At 48.9% G+C, this 12,620-nt stretch overlaps 1 protein-coding gene across 1 annotated transcript in view; it reads right to left on the bottom strand.

Moving 5' to 3' along the window:
* Tmc7 (transmembrane channel like 7) overlaps window positions 1–12,620 on the bottom strand; it is a 45,790-nt gene that overhangs the window by 19,601 nt on the left and 13,569 nt on the right. Inside the window, exons 2-5 of the mRNA XM_060366966.1 lie at window positions 10,321–10,564; window positions 8,361–8,509; window positions 3,257–3,424; window positions 1,395–1,477 (exon numbers count right to left, since the gene is read on the bottom strand). Of these exons, the coding sequence (XP_060222949.1) occupies window positions 1,395–1,477; window positions 3,257–3,424; window positions 8,361–8,509; window positions 10,321–10,564 (644 nt within the window). The remainder of the gene's footprint in view (window positions 1–1,394; window positions 1,478–3,256; window positions 3,425–8,360; window positions 8,510–10,320; window positions 10,565–12,620) is intronic.

Below are 12,620 nucleotides of genomic sequence, written 5' to 3'. Positions count from 1 at the left end.
AGGCAGGTAGATCACTATGAGTTCAAGGTTAGCCTGGTTTACAAAGCAAGTCCAGGACAGCCCAGGCTACACAGAGAAACCCTGTCTCAAAAAACCAAAACCAAACCAAACAAACAAAAAACATGCCACATCTCAAGAACTTAGGAGCCAATGGCTCTTATGCTGTGCACAACAGGCCCAGGCTACTCTCCAGAACTTACTCTCTGCAGAAAGTTCTTTTGGACAGGCCTGCTGAAGCAAGCTTCCGGGATTGCACATCTATGATCATGTACCACTAACTGTCCTGTGAAACACTCTAGCCCATGTTGTTTGTGGGATACAATCATAAAAAGTGGGAGTTATTTAGTGAGTTCCTGTTCTGAAAAAACAAAGAGGAGGAGGGAGGAGGAGGGAGGAAGAGGAACAGAGATGACAGGACCTCTGAGGCTTGGTTCCAGGAAATTTTTAATTATTATTATTATTTAATGAGGCAGGGTGTTACTATGTAGGCCAGGCTGGCCGAGAACTCAAAGAAATCCACCTGCCTCTGGCCCCCATGCTAGGATCGAAGGCGTGCACCACGACACCAAGTTTTGCTTTCAGTAACAATGACTTCCAGCAAGCCGCCGGGCTGTTCTCATCCGCGTCCTCATCTCATTTCTCATAGCTGGCATTTGACTGTGCGTCCAACCACCAACCACCCCTGAGTTATTTTGTAGAAAACATTGACTTTGGAGATTTAAAGTACCCCCCAATATTAAACATGATGGGCAAATTCCAGGTTTTTTACCTACCTATTCAGAGAAGCAGCAAGTTCTATGACATGGCCTTTCACTACTAGCAACTTCCAGAAAGATGGTTTAATATGTAAGCTGAATGTCTTCTGTCTGAAATGCTTGGGACCAGAAGCATCTGAGATTTCAGACCTTTCCAGAATTTAGAATTCTCCCATAGACTTCGCCAGCACGCTGTGCATAAGACAATCCCAAATGCCCTCCAAACTGGCTTTGGGTTTTCAGATCAGAGATGCCAAATGCACGGCATTATAATTCAGGTCAGTGTATAGGTAGCAGAGACCAGGAAAAGCAGCGGGGAGTATTTCCTCAACTCTAGTGGGAGGTCAGCAGGCGAGCACAGGGCCTGCTGATAAAATCACTGCAAACTGCTTCTGCTGCTCGCTGTCAACACTGGCATTTGGCTCACTGGTCTTGGAAACAGGGCAATGTCTTCTGGGTTTTGTTGTCGTTTCGAGACAAGGTCTCACTAGGTAGACTAGGCTGGCCCGACAATCCTGCTGTCTCCACCTCTAAGATGACAGGCACACACCACCGTGCCCCATTCAAGACCCGGATGTCTACATCACCAGGCTGTCAGGTAAGGTGGTCCACCAGGGATTGAGTTAAATCAATACTTACTGTGCCAGACAACAGGTCTATGATGTAACTGTAGAAGTAAATGAGCCCAGAGCTACTTATCGGATACAGTGTGCACTGAATATCTGCAAGAAACAGAAACGGCTTACAAACAGTTACCAAACATAGTTATAAACGGCTTCATTATGTCAGTAACTCATCTGTTGGTTTGTGAACAAGAGCTGTGGCTGCATGCTCAGCGACACCTGTTTGTACATGCTCTATTTGTCATTTCCTGTGTCTGACACACCCCCTTTCCTCTGCCTTCTGTGTTTAGCATTTCCTTTACTTTCCTTCACCAAACAGTTTAGGGCTCTCTCTATTTTTCAGTCTTTAGAGGGTGTTTATTGTTTCATTGTTGCCTTTAATTATTTACATGAATGTGTGTGTGGGCGCCTGCGTTCATGCAGGCGCCCACAGAGGGCAGGAGAGGACATCCATCCTTGGAAACAGAAGTCACAGGCAGTTGTGGATTGCCTGATGTGGGTGCTGTAAACCTCATCTGCATCCCCTGCTAAAGCGGTATATGCTCTGAAATGCCGAGCCACCTCTCCAGCCCCTTGTTTCAACTTTTAGTGACAAGCTCTCACTATCTAGCTCAGACTAGGCCCCAATTTAGCATCTTCCTGCCTCAGCAACCTAAGTAGTGAGATTATAAGATTTGTACCACACCAAGTGCAGTTAGTCCTCGATATGATTATATTCTTCATATTTATTTTATTTTTTTAATTATGTGTATGAGGGGGGGCACATGGATGCAAGTGCCTACAGAGGCCAGAACAGGGCATCAGATCCCCTTCAGCTGCAATTACAGGCAGTTGTGAGCTGCCTACTGTGGAGCCAGGACCAAAGCTGAGCCATCTCTGCAGCCCCAATATTTACTGTTCTCTAAATGATCTAAGCACTCAAAAAAGTATTGTTTTAAGGGCAGAATAATTGTAAGGGGGAACAGTCAGCCCAGCTCAACAGAGAAAGAAAGTAAGGTATAGGAAGGCTAGCTGAGCAGCACGCTTGGCCTGGAAGCCTAATGCTGGCTTTCACACAGCAGCAGGAAATATGCTTCTAAAAGGGCAATTCACGTGAGAAAACAGCAGGGCGCGAGAAGCAGAAAGCAGGCCCCACACTAAGTCCGAAGTGCCAGGTTAAGTGAATTTAAATGGAAACAAAGATGAGGAGGGATGCACAGGGCCTCTGAGTGGTTCTCCAGGATTCTTCTGGGGAAGGAGGTATGTGCCAGAAGGGCCTGGGGGTTTCCCAAGCCCTTTGGAAGACCTGGGACCAAGCTGGCTTCCACTGGTCCTAGGATCAGAGGTTTGCAGGGTATGTCCGTGAAACTGAGGAAACCCTTCCCATCTGGGCCAACAGGATCCCCCAGAAGATCTGAGTTTTGCAGAGAATACAAAAGCCCAGTCAGTCCAGCACCTCCTGTGGTGTTGGCACAAGATCACTGTGGAATTGCTAGCAGCTTCAAGCACGTTGTTTTCATAGATAACAATCTCGAGGTCATGTTGGGGGAGGGGTGTAGATCCTGTTAGGTTTGCTAAATATCCTGCATTGCTCCTGATCTGGCCAACGAAATGTGGAAGAAATATGTTCATGTGTCATCTCTAACCAATAAGCACACACTTGCCACGGCTTCCCCCCTGTACCACAGTGTACAATCATGGCTGCCCCAGCAGTCTGGGCTCCTGAGTGAAGATTTCCCAGCCCACGATGGATCTGGACCATGAGAAGTAAATGTTTACAGCTACTGGCACCCAGGAGAACGGGATCACGTGTTTCCGCAACCTAACCAGTCCCATCCCTGACTGACACGGTGGCCTACACAAAGGAAGCACTGCAGCTCGGACAGCCATTCGACTCACCCATGTCTTTGAATGGAATGAACACGAAAGTGCTGTTGGTAATCTTGTACTTGGTGAGTATGATCGGGAGTAAAACCAACGTGAAGATGATCAGGAATATCACCAGGTTCAGCACCACCAGGAACCGTAGGAAAGAGAAGTAGGACTGGATCCCCGTGCCAAACTTCCCTGGAAAAGGCAACAACATGGCTGTCAGTGACCAGCCACCACTGTGGACTCCATCACCAAAAGGAGGCTGAGGTGGGAGGGTCCCTGCTGTGGGAGAGAGAGGAAGAATCATAGTCCTTGGCTGTATTTTTTCTCATTGTGTGCGGGGCACCTGTATGGAGGTCAGAGGGCAACTTTCAGGGGTCAGCTCTCTCCCTTCACTATGGAGGTCTCAGGGACCCACTCAGGTCATCCGACTTCAAGGCTGGCTTCACCTGTGACATTTCAGACCCAATTCTTCACTTGAAGCCCGGCTTCCCTAGAGAGTTCCATTCATATATCCACAGCTGCCTCTGAGGGCAGAGTGAGGTAGGGCAGGATTTCACAGTTTTACCCTTTGTCACATGATTAACCGGCTGCCTCAGCACTGTTTGGAATGGAAATTATTTATATCTGTACATATGTTCTGAGTTCTACCTTAGCCATGGTGTTTGTTTGGTTTTGGTGTAGATTTTTCGAGACAGGGTTTCTCTAATAGAGCCCTGGATTTCCTGGACTCACTTTATAGACCAGGCTGGCCTCGAACTCACAGATATCCATCTGTGTCTGCCTCCCGAGTGCTGGGATCAGTTGTCCATGCATCTATCTTTACGTGGAATGAGACTTAGTGGTTGCAGACTTGTGCAAAAAGATGGTGTCTGGTGCTATACATCTTCAGCTGTGTTCTTCCTCAAGATTACCCTAGGGACCTCTGGCACTTAACATTTCTAACATAAAACGTTTAGAATTGGTGTGTGGATTTTCACACACAGAGAGAGCAGCCTCTGACTGAATTACATAAAATATGTTGATGAATGAGAAGTGACATCCCCTCTTTCTAATATTGAATCTCCTGATCCACAAACATGCTATTCTTTGACGTCTCTCGGTAAGATTTTATACCCACCTTTCCTTTCCCTCCCGTTCTTCCTCTTTTTCCTTCTTTCTGTACTGGCCAGTTTTGTGGCAACTTGACACAAGCTAGAATCAGCAGAAAGGAAAGAGCTTTCACTGAGAAAATGACTCCATGAGATCCAGCTTTAAGGCTTCCCTCCCCCAGTTAATGATCAATGGGGTCTTGGGTTCTAAAAGAAAGCAGGCTGAGCAAGCCAAGGGAACCAAGGCAGCAAGCAGCACCCTACATGGCTTCTGCTTCAGCTCCTGCCTCCAGGTTCCTCCCTGTTTGACTTCCTGTCCCGATTTCCTTCAATAAAGAACAGCGATATGGAAGTGAAAGCCAAATAAACCCTTTTCTTCCCAACTTGCTTTTTGGTCATGCTGTTTCATCACAGCAGTGGAAACCCCAAGACACTCTCTTTTCTTTTCTTTTTCTTTCTCTTTTCTTGGAGACAGGGTCTCACTATGTAGCCCTGGCTGGCTTTGAACTCTTTATAAAAATCAAGCCGGCCTGGAACTCGGAGATCCACCTGCCACTGCCTCCTGCATGCTGAGATGACCACACCTATCAGTCTTGGGTTTGGGGGACAGTTTTCCTATGTAATTTAGATGAGCCTTGAATTTAACAGGCTATTCTGGAATTTGTGATCTTCCTGCCTCCATCTCCCAAGTTCGGGGGTTACATACATGTGCCAACACTCCTGGCTTCCGTACAATTTTAACAGTTTCCTATGCCTGAGCATCACACGTATTTTTCCTTAGAAAACTCCTAGGGGTTTGACTGTTTTAAATCACACTAAAAACATCCTTTTGAGAGGCTGGAGAGATGGCTCAGCGGTTAAGAATGTGTGCTAGTATGCAAGAGTTCAATTCTCAGCACCTGCATCATGCAGCTCACGACTGCTGGTCACCACAGCTGCAGGGTATCTGGCTTCCTACACAGACATAGTAACTTTTACTTTTTAAAATGGTGCTAACATGAAAAAAATACGCTTAGGGCTGGGGCTGTAGCTCAGAGGTGGAGCACTTACCTAGCATGGCAAAACCCTGGGTTCAATCCCCAGCACCTGCTAAAGGTGAATGGATACAACCAATTTTAAACAGACCTTGTCAAATCAACAACTAACCTTGCTAAATTCACATACTGAGTCTAACAGCTTGTCTTTTTATTATATGTGTGCGTGTATGTCTACGTATTCTGTACAAATGATATTTTATGGTTCTTTCCCTTTCTTCCTCATCCCTGAAGTGCACAGTCAGCTGAGACTTCCAGGGTGCTGCTGAAGAGACTATGATATCAGTTCCTCAACTCTCCATTTCAGGCTTCCTAGCATCTCATTTAATAGGATATTTGCTATAGATTTTAAAAGGCAGAAGCTCTGTCTAGCTCACACTGGCTAAGGATGAGGACTGGGCTATCCATGCCTTCTGTACCTCTCAGGTCAACCAAAGTGTCTTTGTTCATGTGCTAAGTTAGGGAATGAGACTCACTCCTACAGAGGAGCAGCCTCCTGGCAGAGGACTGAGTCCCTGAGGACGGTCTGCAGAGCCAGGCACTTGTTCCTTGGGAGTCAAGAACACATGTGTTGACTGGGGCGAGGGAGGACACCCACATCGTGCTCCGTCAAATGTCACCAGAGGTGATGGCTTGATTTGTACCCCTTCTCTTTCTGCCCCAGGGACATCCAATTGGCCAAGAAATCCCAGTAGAACAAATGAGGAGAAAAGCAAAGCCCCAGTTCCCCAGGGAGAAGAAAGCCTCTAATGCATGCAACAGTCGGTCTCCAAGAGTGTCCTACCCAACCAGAGAGGAAGCTGGGCACAGCACACTGGCCAGTTTTTCCAGGTTACTGTGGTCTGATACCTAACAGGCAAGTCAAGGAGGAAGGTGCGGGCTCACAGTTTGAAGGCTCACAGTTTGAGGGCTCACAGTCCATCATGGCTCAGAAGGCATGGTAGCAGGAGTGTTAAGGGGGTTGGTCACCTCATGTCCACAGTCAAAGCAGAAGAGAGACAGGAAGTGGGACTCAGCTAAGAAACGTAAAGCCCTACCACCTCCCACCCCCAGTGATCCATTTCCTTCAGTTAGGCCCCACTTTGAGGCCATCCCAGAGCTGAAGACCAGGTGTTCCAACCAAGAGTCTATGGGGCACATTTCACATTCAAAATCCACTTGGCCTGTGAAGGTTGACTACCTGTGTTCAAAAAGCCTGGTTCTGCCCTATCCTAGCTGGGTGCACTCAGGCAAGCATCTTAACCTCTCTGTGGCAGACAAATGGTGAAGTGTCCACGGGAAAGGCTTTTGTGAGGCCAGGGGTGATGGTACACACTTTTCATACCAGCATTGGAGGCAGAGGCAGACAGATCTCCCAGTTCAAGGCCAGCCTACTCTACACAGAGAAAAACAAAGGGGTGGAGATGGGGGTCTTGTAAGGACTAACAGAGATCTCTGTGAATTCAAGGCCAGCCTGGCATACATAGAGAGAAACAAAAGGTGGGGGAATCTTGGGAGGACTAACGGAGATAATACAAGCGATATGCCAAAAGCATCTAGGGTTACTGTTTAATTTTGCATGTGTGTGTGTGTGTGTCAGCGGGGACGTGCAGATGCCTGTGGAGACCAGAGGAGGATTTCCTGGAGCTGGAGTTATAGGCCAGCGTGAGTTGTCTGGTGTGGGTGCTGAAACAGAACTCAGGTCCTCTGCAAGAGCAGTTCTGTAGTTCTGTGCTCTCACCTGCTGCTCTCGCCTGCCTGAAGGCCAGAAGACACCCATCCAGGTATTTGTTTGTTTGTGGACGGGATTTCAGTGTGAACCTGAGAAATGGGACCATCCCAAATTAGAAAGAAAAACAACTGGACCTTGAATAAGGGCCAGCTAAGAAGAAAGAAGAACAAGTCAGGCAATTTAGGGGAGGACTGTCCTTGAAGCTGTAAGCGGCCCGCTACAGAACCGAGAGATGGGAGAAGAGGGGAGGACTGTCCTTGGAGCTGTGAGCTCCCCGCTACAGCTGCCAGCCCGCATTACTGCTATCTTTTCTGCTGACTAATCAATGTAAAGGCCTGATTTTTTTAGGAATAAAAACTCTGTGCTTAGTATGCTCGGGGTCGTCTCCTGCTTTGAAGGGACGACCCCCATCGCGATCGGAATAAACTGCCTCTTGCTTTTGCATTGAACCGCGGTCTGTGAGTCTCTTTGGGGGAGGGAGTGGTACGGACCCTGCACCGGGAGTGCAGGTTTTGCAAACCCTGAAAGAGATCCACCTGCCCCTGCCTGGATTAAAGTTATGGCCACCACGCCTGGCAGTATATGTTTAGAGTAAGAAATACGATGGTCACTTCCTCCACACGGCCATGTTCTTTACACACTTTACCGAGGGCAAGTAATGCTTTAGCAGCTGTAAGGCACTGATTATAGATTTTTTTTTTTTTAACAGAAAATACAGAATGGAAAAGGCATTGCCCTGCCCCCACCCTGTTGTGACCTTTCTAGGTGACAAGGGCACAGGCCCTACTTAAGGCTAAGTGGGTTAGGTTCACACTTGAGACGGTTAATCTTGACTGTCAGCTTGACCGGCTCCAGACCTCAACCGGGAGGCACCTCTGGGCATGTCTGTCAGGGAATTTTACACGGGGGTTTGACTGGGGTGGGGAGACCCAACCCCAACATGGGCAGCCCCGTACCACGGGCTGCGACGCTAGACGGAACGAAAAGGAGACAGTGAGGTGAGCACCCGCAGGCATTGCTCCGCTGGCCTGAACGCGGATGCCCATCCCGCGACCAGCCGCCTCAAGCTCCCGCCATGCCCTGCCCTGCCACGGCACACTGTCTTCTGAAACTGAGAGCCGGAATAAACCCTTCCTCCCTCGGGTTGCTTCTGTGAGGTGAATACAGTATTCATCCTGGAAGGATATCCACCACCTCAGCAGTAAAATCGCCCACGCACGCCACCCCCCCACCTCGGCGGCCTGCGGGAAAGCTGCAAGCAGGTGGACCGGAAGCCCGCAGCCAACGGGCTCTACCTTCTATGCTGCGGATGTCCTTGCGCCAGAGCTCCAGGTGGGTGGTCATCTCGCGAGCTTTCTCGAGGAACCTCTTCCAGGACTTGCTGCTGTACCGTTTCCACTGGTCCCACTCTGATAAGTACTTCATCTGGGTTTCCTGAATGTCCCTGCATCAATAAACAAATAAATAAATAAATAGGCCATGAGCATGACAAGGACAAGGCAGCATAAAGTCTGAGCTCTCAGTGGTAACTTTGGAATACTATTCGGCCATAAAAAGGGATGCAGCACTAGCATGCTCCAATGGGAATGAACCTTGAAAGCATTACACAAAGGGAAGAAAAGGACAGGCACGGAGGTCACATTCCATGCTCCACACAATGTTTAGAATTGGTAACTCTAGGGACAGCAGGTGAGTGGGACTGGGGGGGAGGGGGGAACAGAGATGCTTTTCTAATGGGTACAGAGTTTGCAGCTGTGGTGATAAAGCATTTTTGAAAGCAGCTGGTGGGGATGACAGCACAGCATTGCCAGCAGGCTCAATGCCCATGAATTATAAATTGTCAGTCACAATGGGTACTGCGTGCTCAGTACAATACCCCTATGGTGCCATTCCTGACCTCCGGCCCGACCCTGCCAGCTGATCCAAGTCCCCTATTTCACCTCCAGGACACCCCTTCTTTTGATACCTTCTTTAATTAACACCGGTCTCTCCCAATATGCAACAAATACTCATTTTTTGAGACAGGGTCCTACCATGTAGCTCTGACTAGCCTTGAACTTGCTTTGTTGACCAGGCTGGCCTTGAACTCACAGAGATTCATTCACCTTCCTTTGCCTCCCAAGTGCTGAGATTAAAAGTGTGTACCACCACCACACCCAGCCTCATGTCACAAGCTCTTTAAAGGTTAAGAATATGTAACAGTTGTTGCTGTGGTCCTCTCTCCCAGGAACACAGACAGTCCTGGCATGGCCGTTTCTACCTTGTTCTCTACTCTGTTTTAAGCACAGTTACTGGTACTGAATCCATTCTTAATAAATACCCACCACTAATCAAAAAGCAACAGTCATAAAAATATGTACATCTAATATGTACTGCCCTTATCATGAATGCATTAGACAGACAAATGGATACAGATATTGATAAATGTGTGGATAGGATAGACAGCTGGATTAATACATACAGATTAAGTGATGGATGTATGCAAACAAAGATATAGAAGGATAGATGACTGATGGATATAGATGGGTGGATGGGTACAGATTGGTGGATGAATAGATTACAGACGATGATAGATGGAGGGACAGATAGATGGATGGACATGACCATGCATGTCTGTAACCCTAACACTTGTGACGCTGGCACAGGTGAGTTCAAGACTGGCCTAGGTTACACAGAGATATCTTGACTTAGGCGGGGGGAGAAGGAGAAGAGGCGTGGAGGGAAGACTCAATGGGCAAACTGTGTGATGTGCAAGCCTGAGGACCTGATTAGGACCCCCAGAACCCTCCTGTAACCCCAGAACTGGGGGAAATGGAGTGGGTAGACTTGGTGGCCAGCCAGAATAGACAACTGCTGACCTCCAGGTTCAGTGAGAGAGCCTGCCCCATCCCCACCCCCAAAATAAGGTGGCATGACAGAGGAAACACTGAATGTCAACTTCTGGCCCCTACATGGGTGCATGTATGTACATATCTGTGTGCGTGTGTACACACACACAGAGTTGGGGAGAGAGAGAGATTGAGAGTGTGTGTATGTGTGTGTGTGTCTGTGAATGGCTACAACATCCCCCACAGAACTGAACTTGGGACTGTTTATTCAAGCAGGAGGTAAATGGCTTCTTGAAGGTCACGTGCCCCAGCAGCTTAGGAATGCCCGCTGCAGAATGAACTCTCCGTTCCACACACGACAAACACACCACACACACCCCTCTCCCGGCCCCTGACATAGACACTCCCAGGCGGCCGCTGGACAAACCTGAGTCTCCGCTTCTCCGAGATGTTCAGCGCGTACTTGCGGATAGACTGGCTGTTGAGGTTTTCTGCGATTCCTCCATCTAGCTGGGAACTGTAGGAGTCTGTCGGCTTCAGCAGGGTACCGCTCTGCTTGTCCCGGGAGAGGATGTTTGTCCTCCTGCGTGCCACTGACCGGTAGCTTGGCAGCTCTTGAAGGAAGTTCACGGGCGGAGGAGAGAAGCAGCTAGAACCCAGAGACATGTTCTCTGGGTGAGAGAAAAAAAACAAAACCAAAATTCACTCCGGACAGCTTGGAGAGGCGTTTGTGTCTTGGAGACTAAGTGCAAGCCTTACAGACATTCACTCATCCAGCCAGTGACAGAACAGCTGGATTTACCTTGTCTCTTTTACCTGTGCTGGGAATTGAACCCAGGACCTTACACAAAGCTAGGCAAGTGCTCTACCACTAAGCTACATAGCCAGCCCTTTACTTACTTAGAAGGGTTTTGATAACGTTTCTCAGGCTGGCCTTGAATTTACCTTGGCCTCCTGTGTAGCTGAAATTAAAAACCCATGCACACGCTAATTACACATCTGTGTCAGTCTGCTCTGTTTGCATGCGTATGAGTGCTTTCCGTGATTGCCTAAGCGATCACCTCCTTGTCATTCCTGTCATCTGGCAGCTGGCCGAGTAAGAACCAGCCAGGGTCGGCAAGATGGTTTGGAAGGTAAAGGCACTTGCCACCGACACTGAGGATGTGAGTTTGATTTCTGGGTCCACGTGACGGAAGGAGAGAACTAACTCCTTGCAAGCCGTCCTCTGACTTCCAGCATGCCTCACAGCATGTGTGCACACACATCCATGCACATATAAATAAACAAACAAATGTAATTTAAAAGAAATCCAGTCGGCAGAACCCACTGACAAGAGCCAAACCCCTGTCTTTATCCACAGCCACAGAGAACATCCATGTGGGGTGTGGAAAAGAGAAAAGTAAGAAGCCTGTGTGGCTGGGCTACAGCCGCTGAGATCTTACAGGCTGACCTGACCCACAGATGTGACCAAGACAGGGAGGGGAGGACTCTGGGCTAAAGCAACTATGTTCTGACCACACTTTAACTGGTCTCCCGGAGCAGGGAGCTGTAACTCATGCTGTGATCCTAACTCCCAGGTGACTAAGACGGAGGATCCTGAATCTGAAACCATCCTGGGCTACACAGTGAGACCCTAAGGACAGGCCTGGGTACCATGGGTGTGATCACAGCATCACGGGCGCTCAGCAGGTTTCAAGGTCTCAGTGAGATGGCACACACACAGTGCCCCTCCCCCAAGATGTTCCAGAAAGTGTAGGGGGCCTGGGGGAGGACAAGGGACCATCATTCCAGGTCTCTCTGGAATGTGCAGATTCCCTCAGTTCTGCCCCTCCCTGACGGGCATGCTCAGATACAAGACTTCAGTTGTGTCACTGACGATGACACAGAGACACGCGCCTGGACTCTGCCAACCTCCATGAGCAAGCTGAGCCACTTTCCTGCCGACACACCCTGAGGATGTGAGCCATTCCAGTGACAAGAGCTGCCTCCAGGAACTAGGAGCAAGAGTGCAGCCTTGGGGCCGCTCCTCCCTCTAGGCAGCAACAAAGAACTGTTATTAATCAGGAACAAAGGTCTTTGAATATGGAGCCTGTTGAATATTCAACAAGTGTAGGGGTCAGGGGCCTGTGCGGGATGGGGACTGATGTCTGGCCTGGCCGAATGCTGCTACTGGTACCCACCAGCCAGGCCACTCCAAGAAGACATCTAGGGACAGGACATGTGAAACCACAAACCAGGGGCACCTGCCACACCTTGAGCTCCAGTGAGTACTCATTCTGGGCTTGGATGTTAGAAGTACAGGAAGCTACCTAGGCCTAGCAGGGGATACACACAGTCAGGAGGCTGAGGCAGGAGGATTGCTGCAAATGTGAGGCTAGCCTGGGTTACACAAGATCCCGACTCGACCCGATTTGGAATCAGCTAGGAGACAGTCAAGTTGAGGATGAAGATTCGCTGTCATGGGCTGGCTCAGCAGGTGAAAGAGCTTGCAGTGCAAGCCTGAAGACTTGAGTTCGATCCCTGTAACTCACAGTAAGAGAGACTGAGTCTTCAAGAATGTTCTCTGACCTCCGAAGGCGTGGTGGCACATGTGTGCGTGCGTGTGCGTGCACACATACACTAAATTTTAAAAAAGAAAGCGCTCACCACCACAGGGAGGTAAAGGAGCTTGCCTGGTGCTCTAAGCACTGGAACTGGGGGCCTAACATACAATCTGATCCCCCAAGT

Source organism: Meriones unguiculatus, chromosome 14, assembly GCF_030254825.1.
Source record: "Meriones unguiculatus strain TT.TT164.6M chromosome 14, Bangor_MerUng_6.1, whole genome shotgun sequence".
NCBI lineage: Eukaryota > Metazoa > Chordata > Mammalia > Rodentia > Muridae > Meriones > Meriones unguiculatus.
Note: the sequence above shows the minus strand (reverse complement) of the source record. Positions and strands in the feature narration are given on the sequence as shown.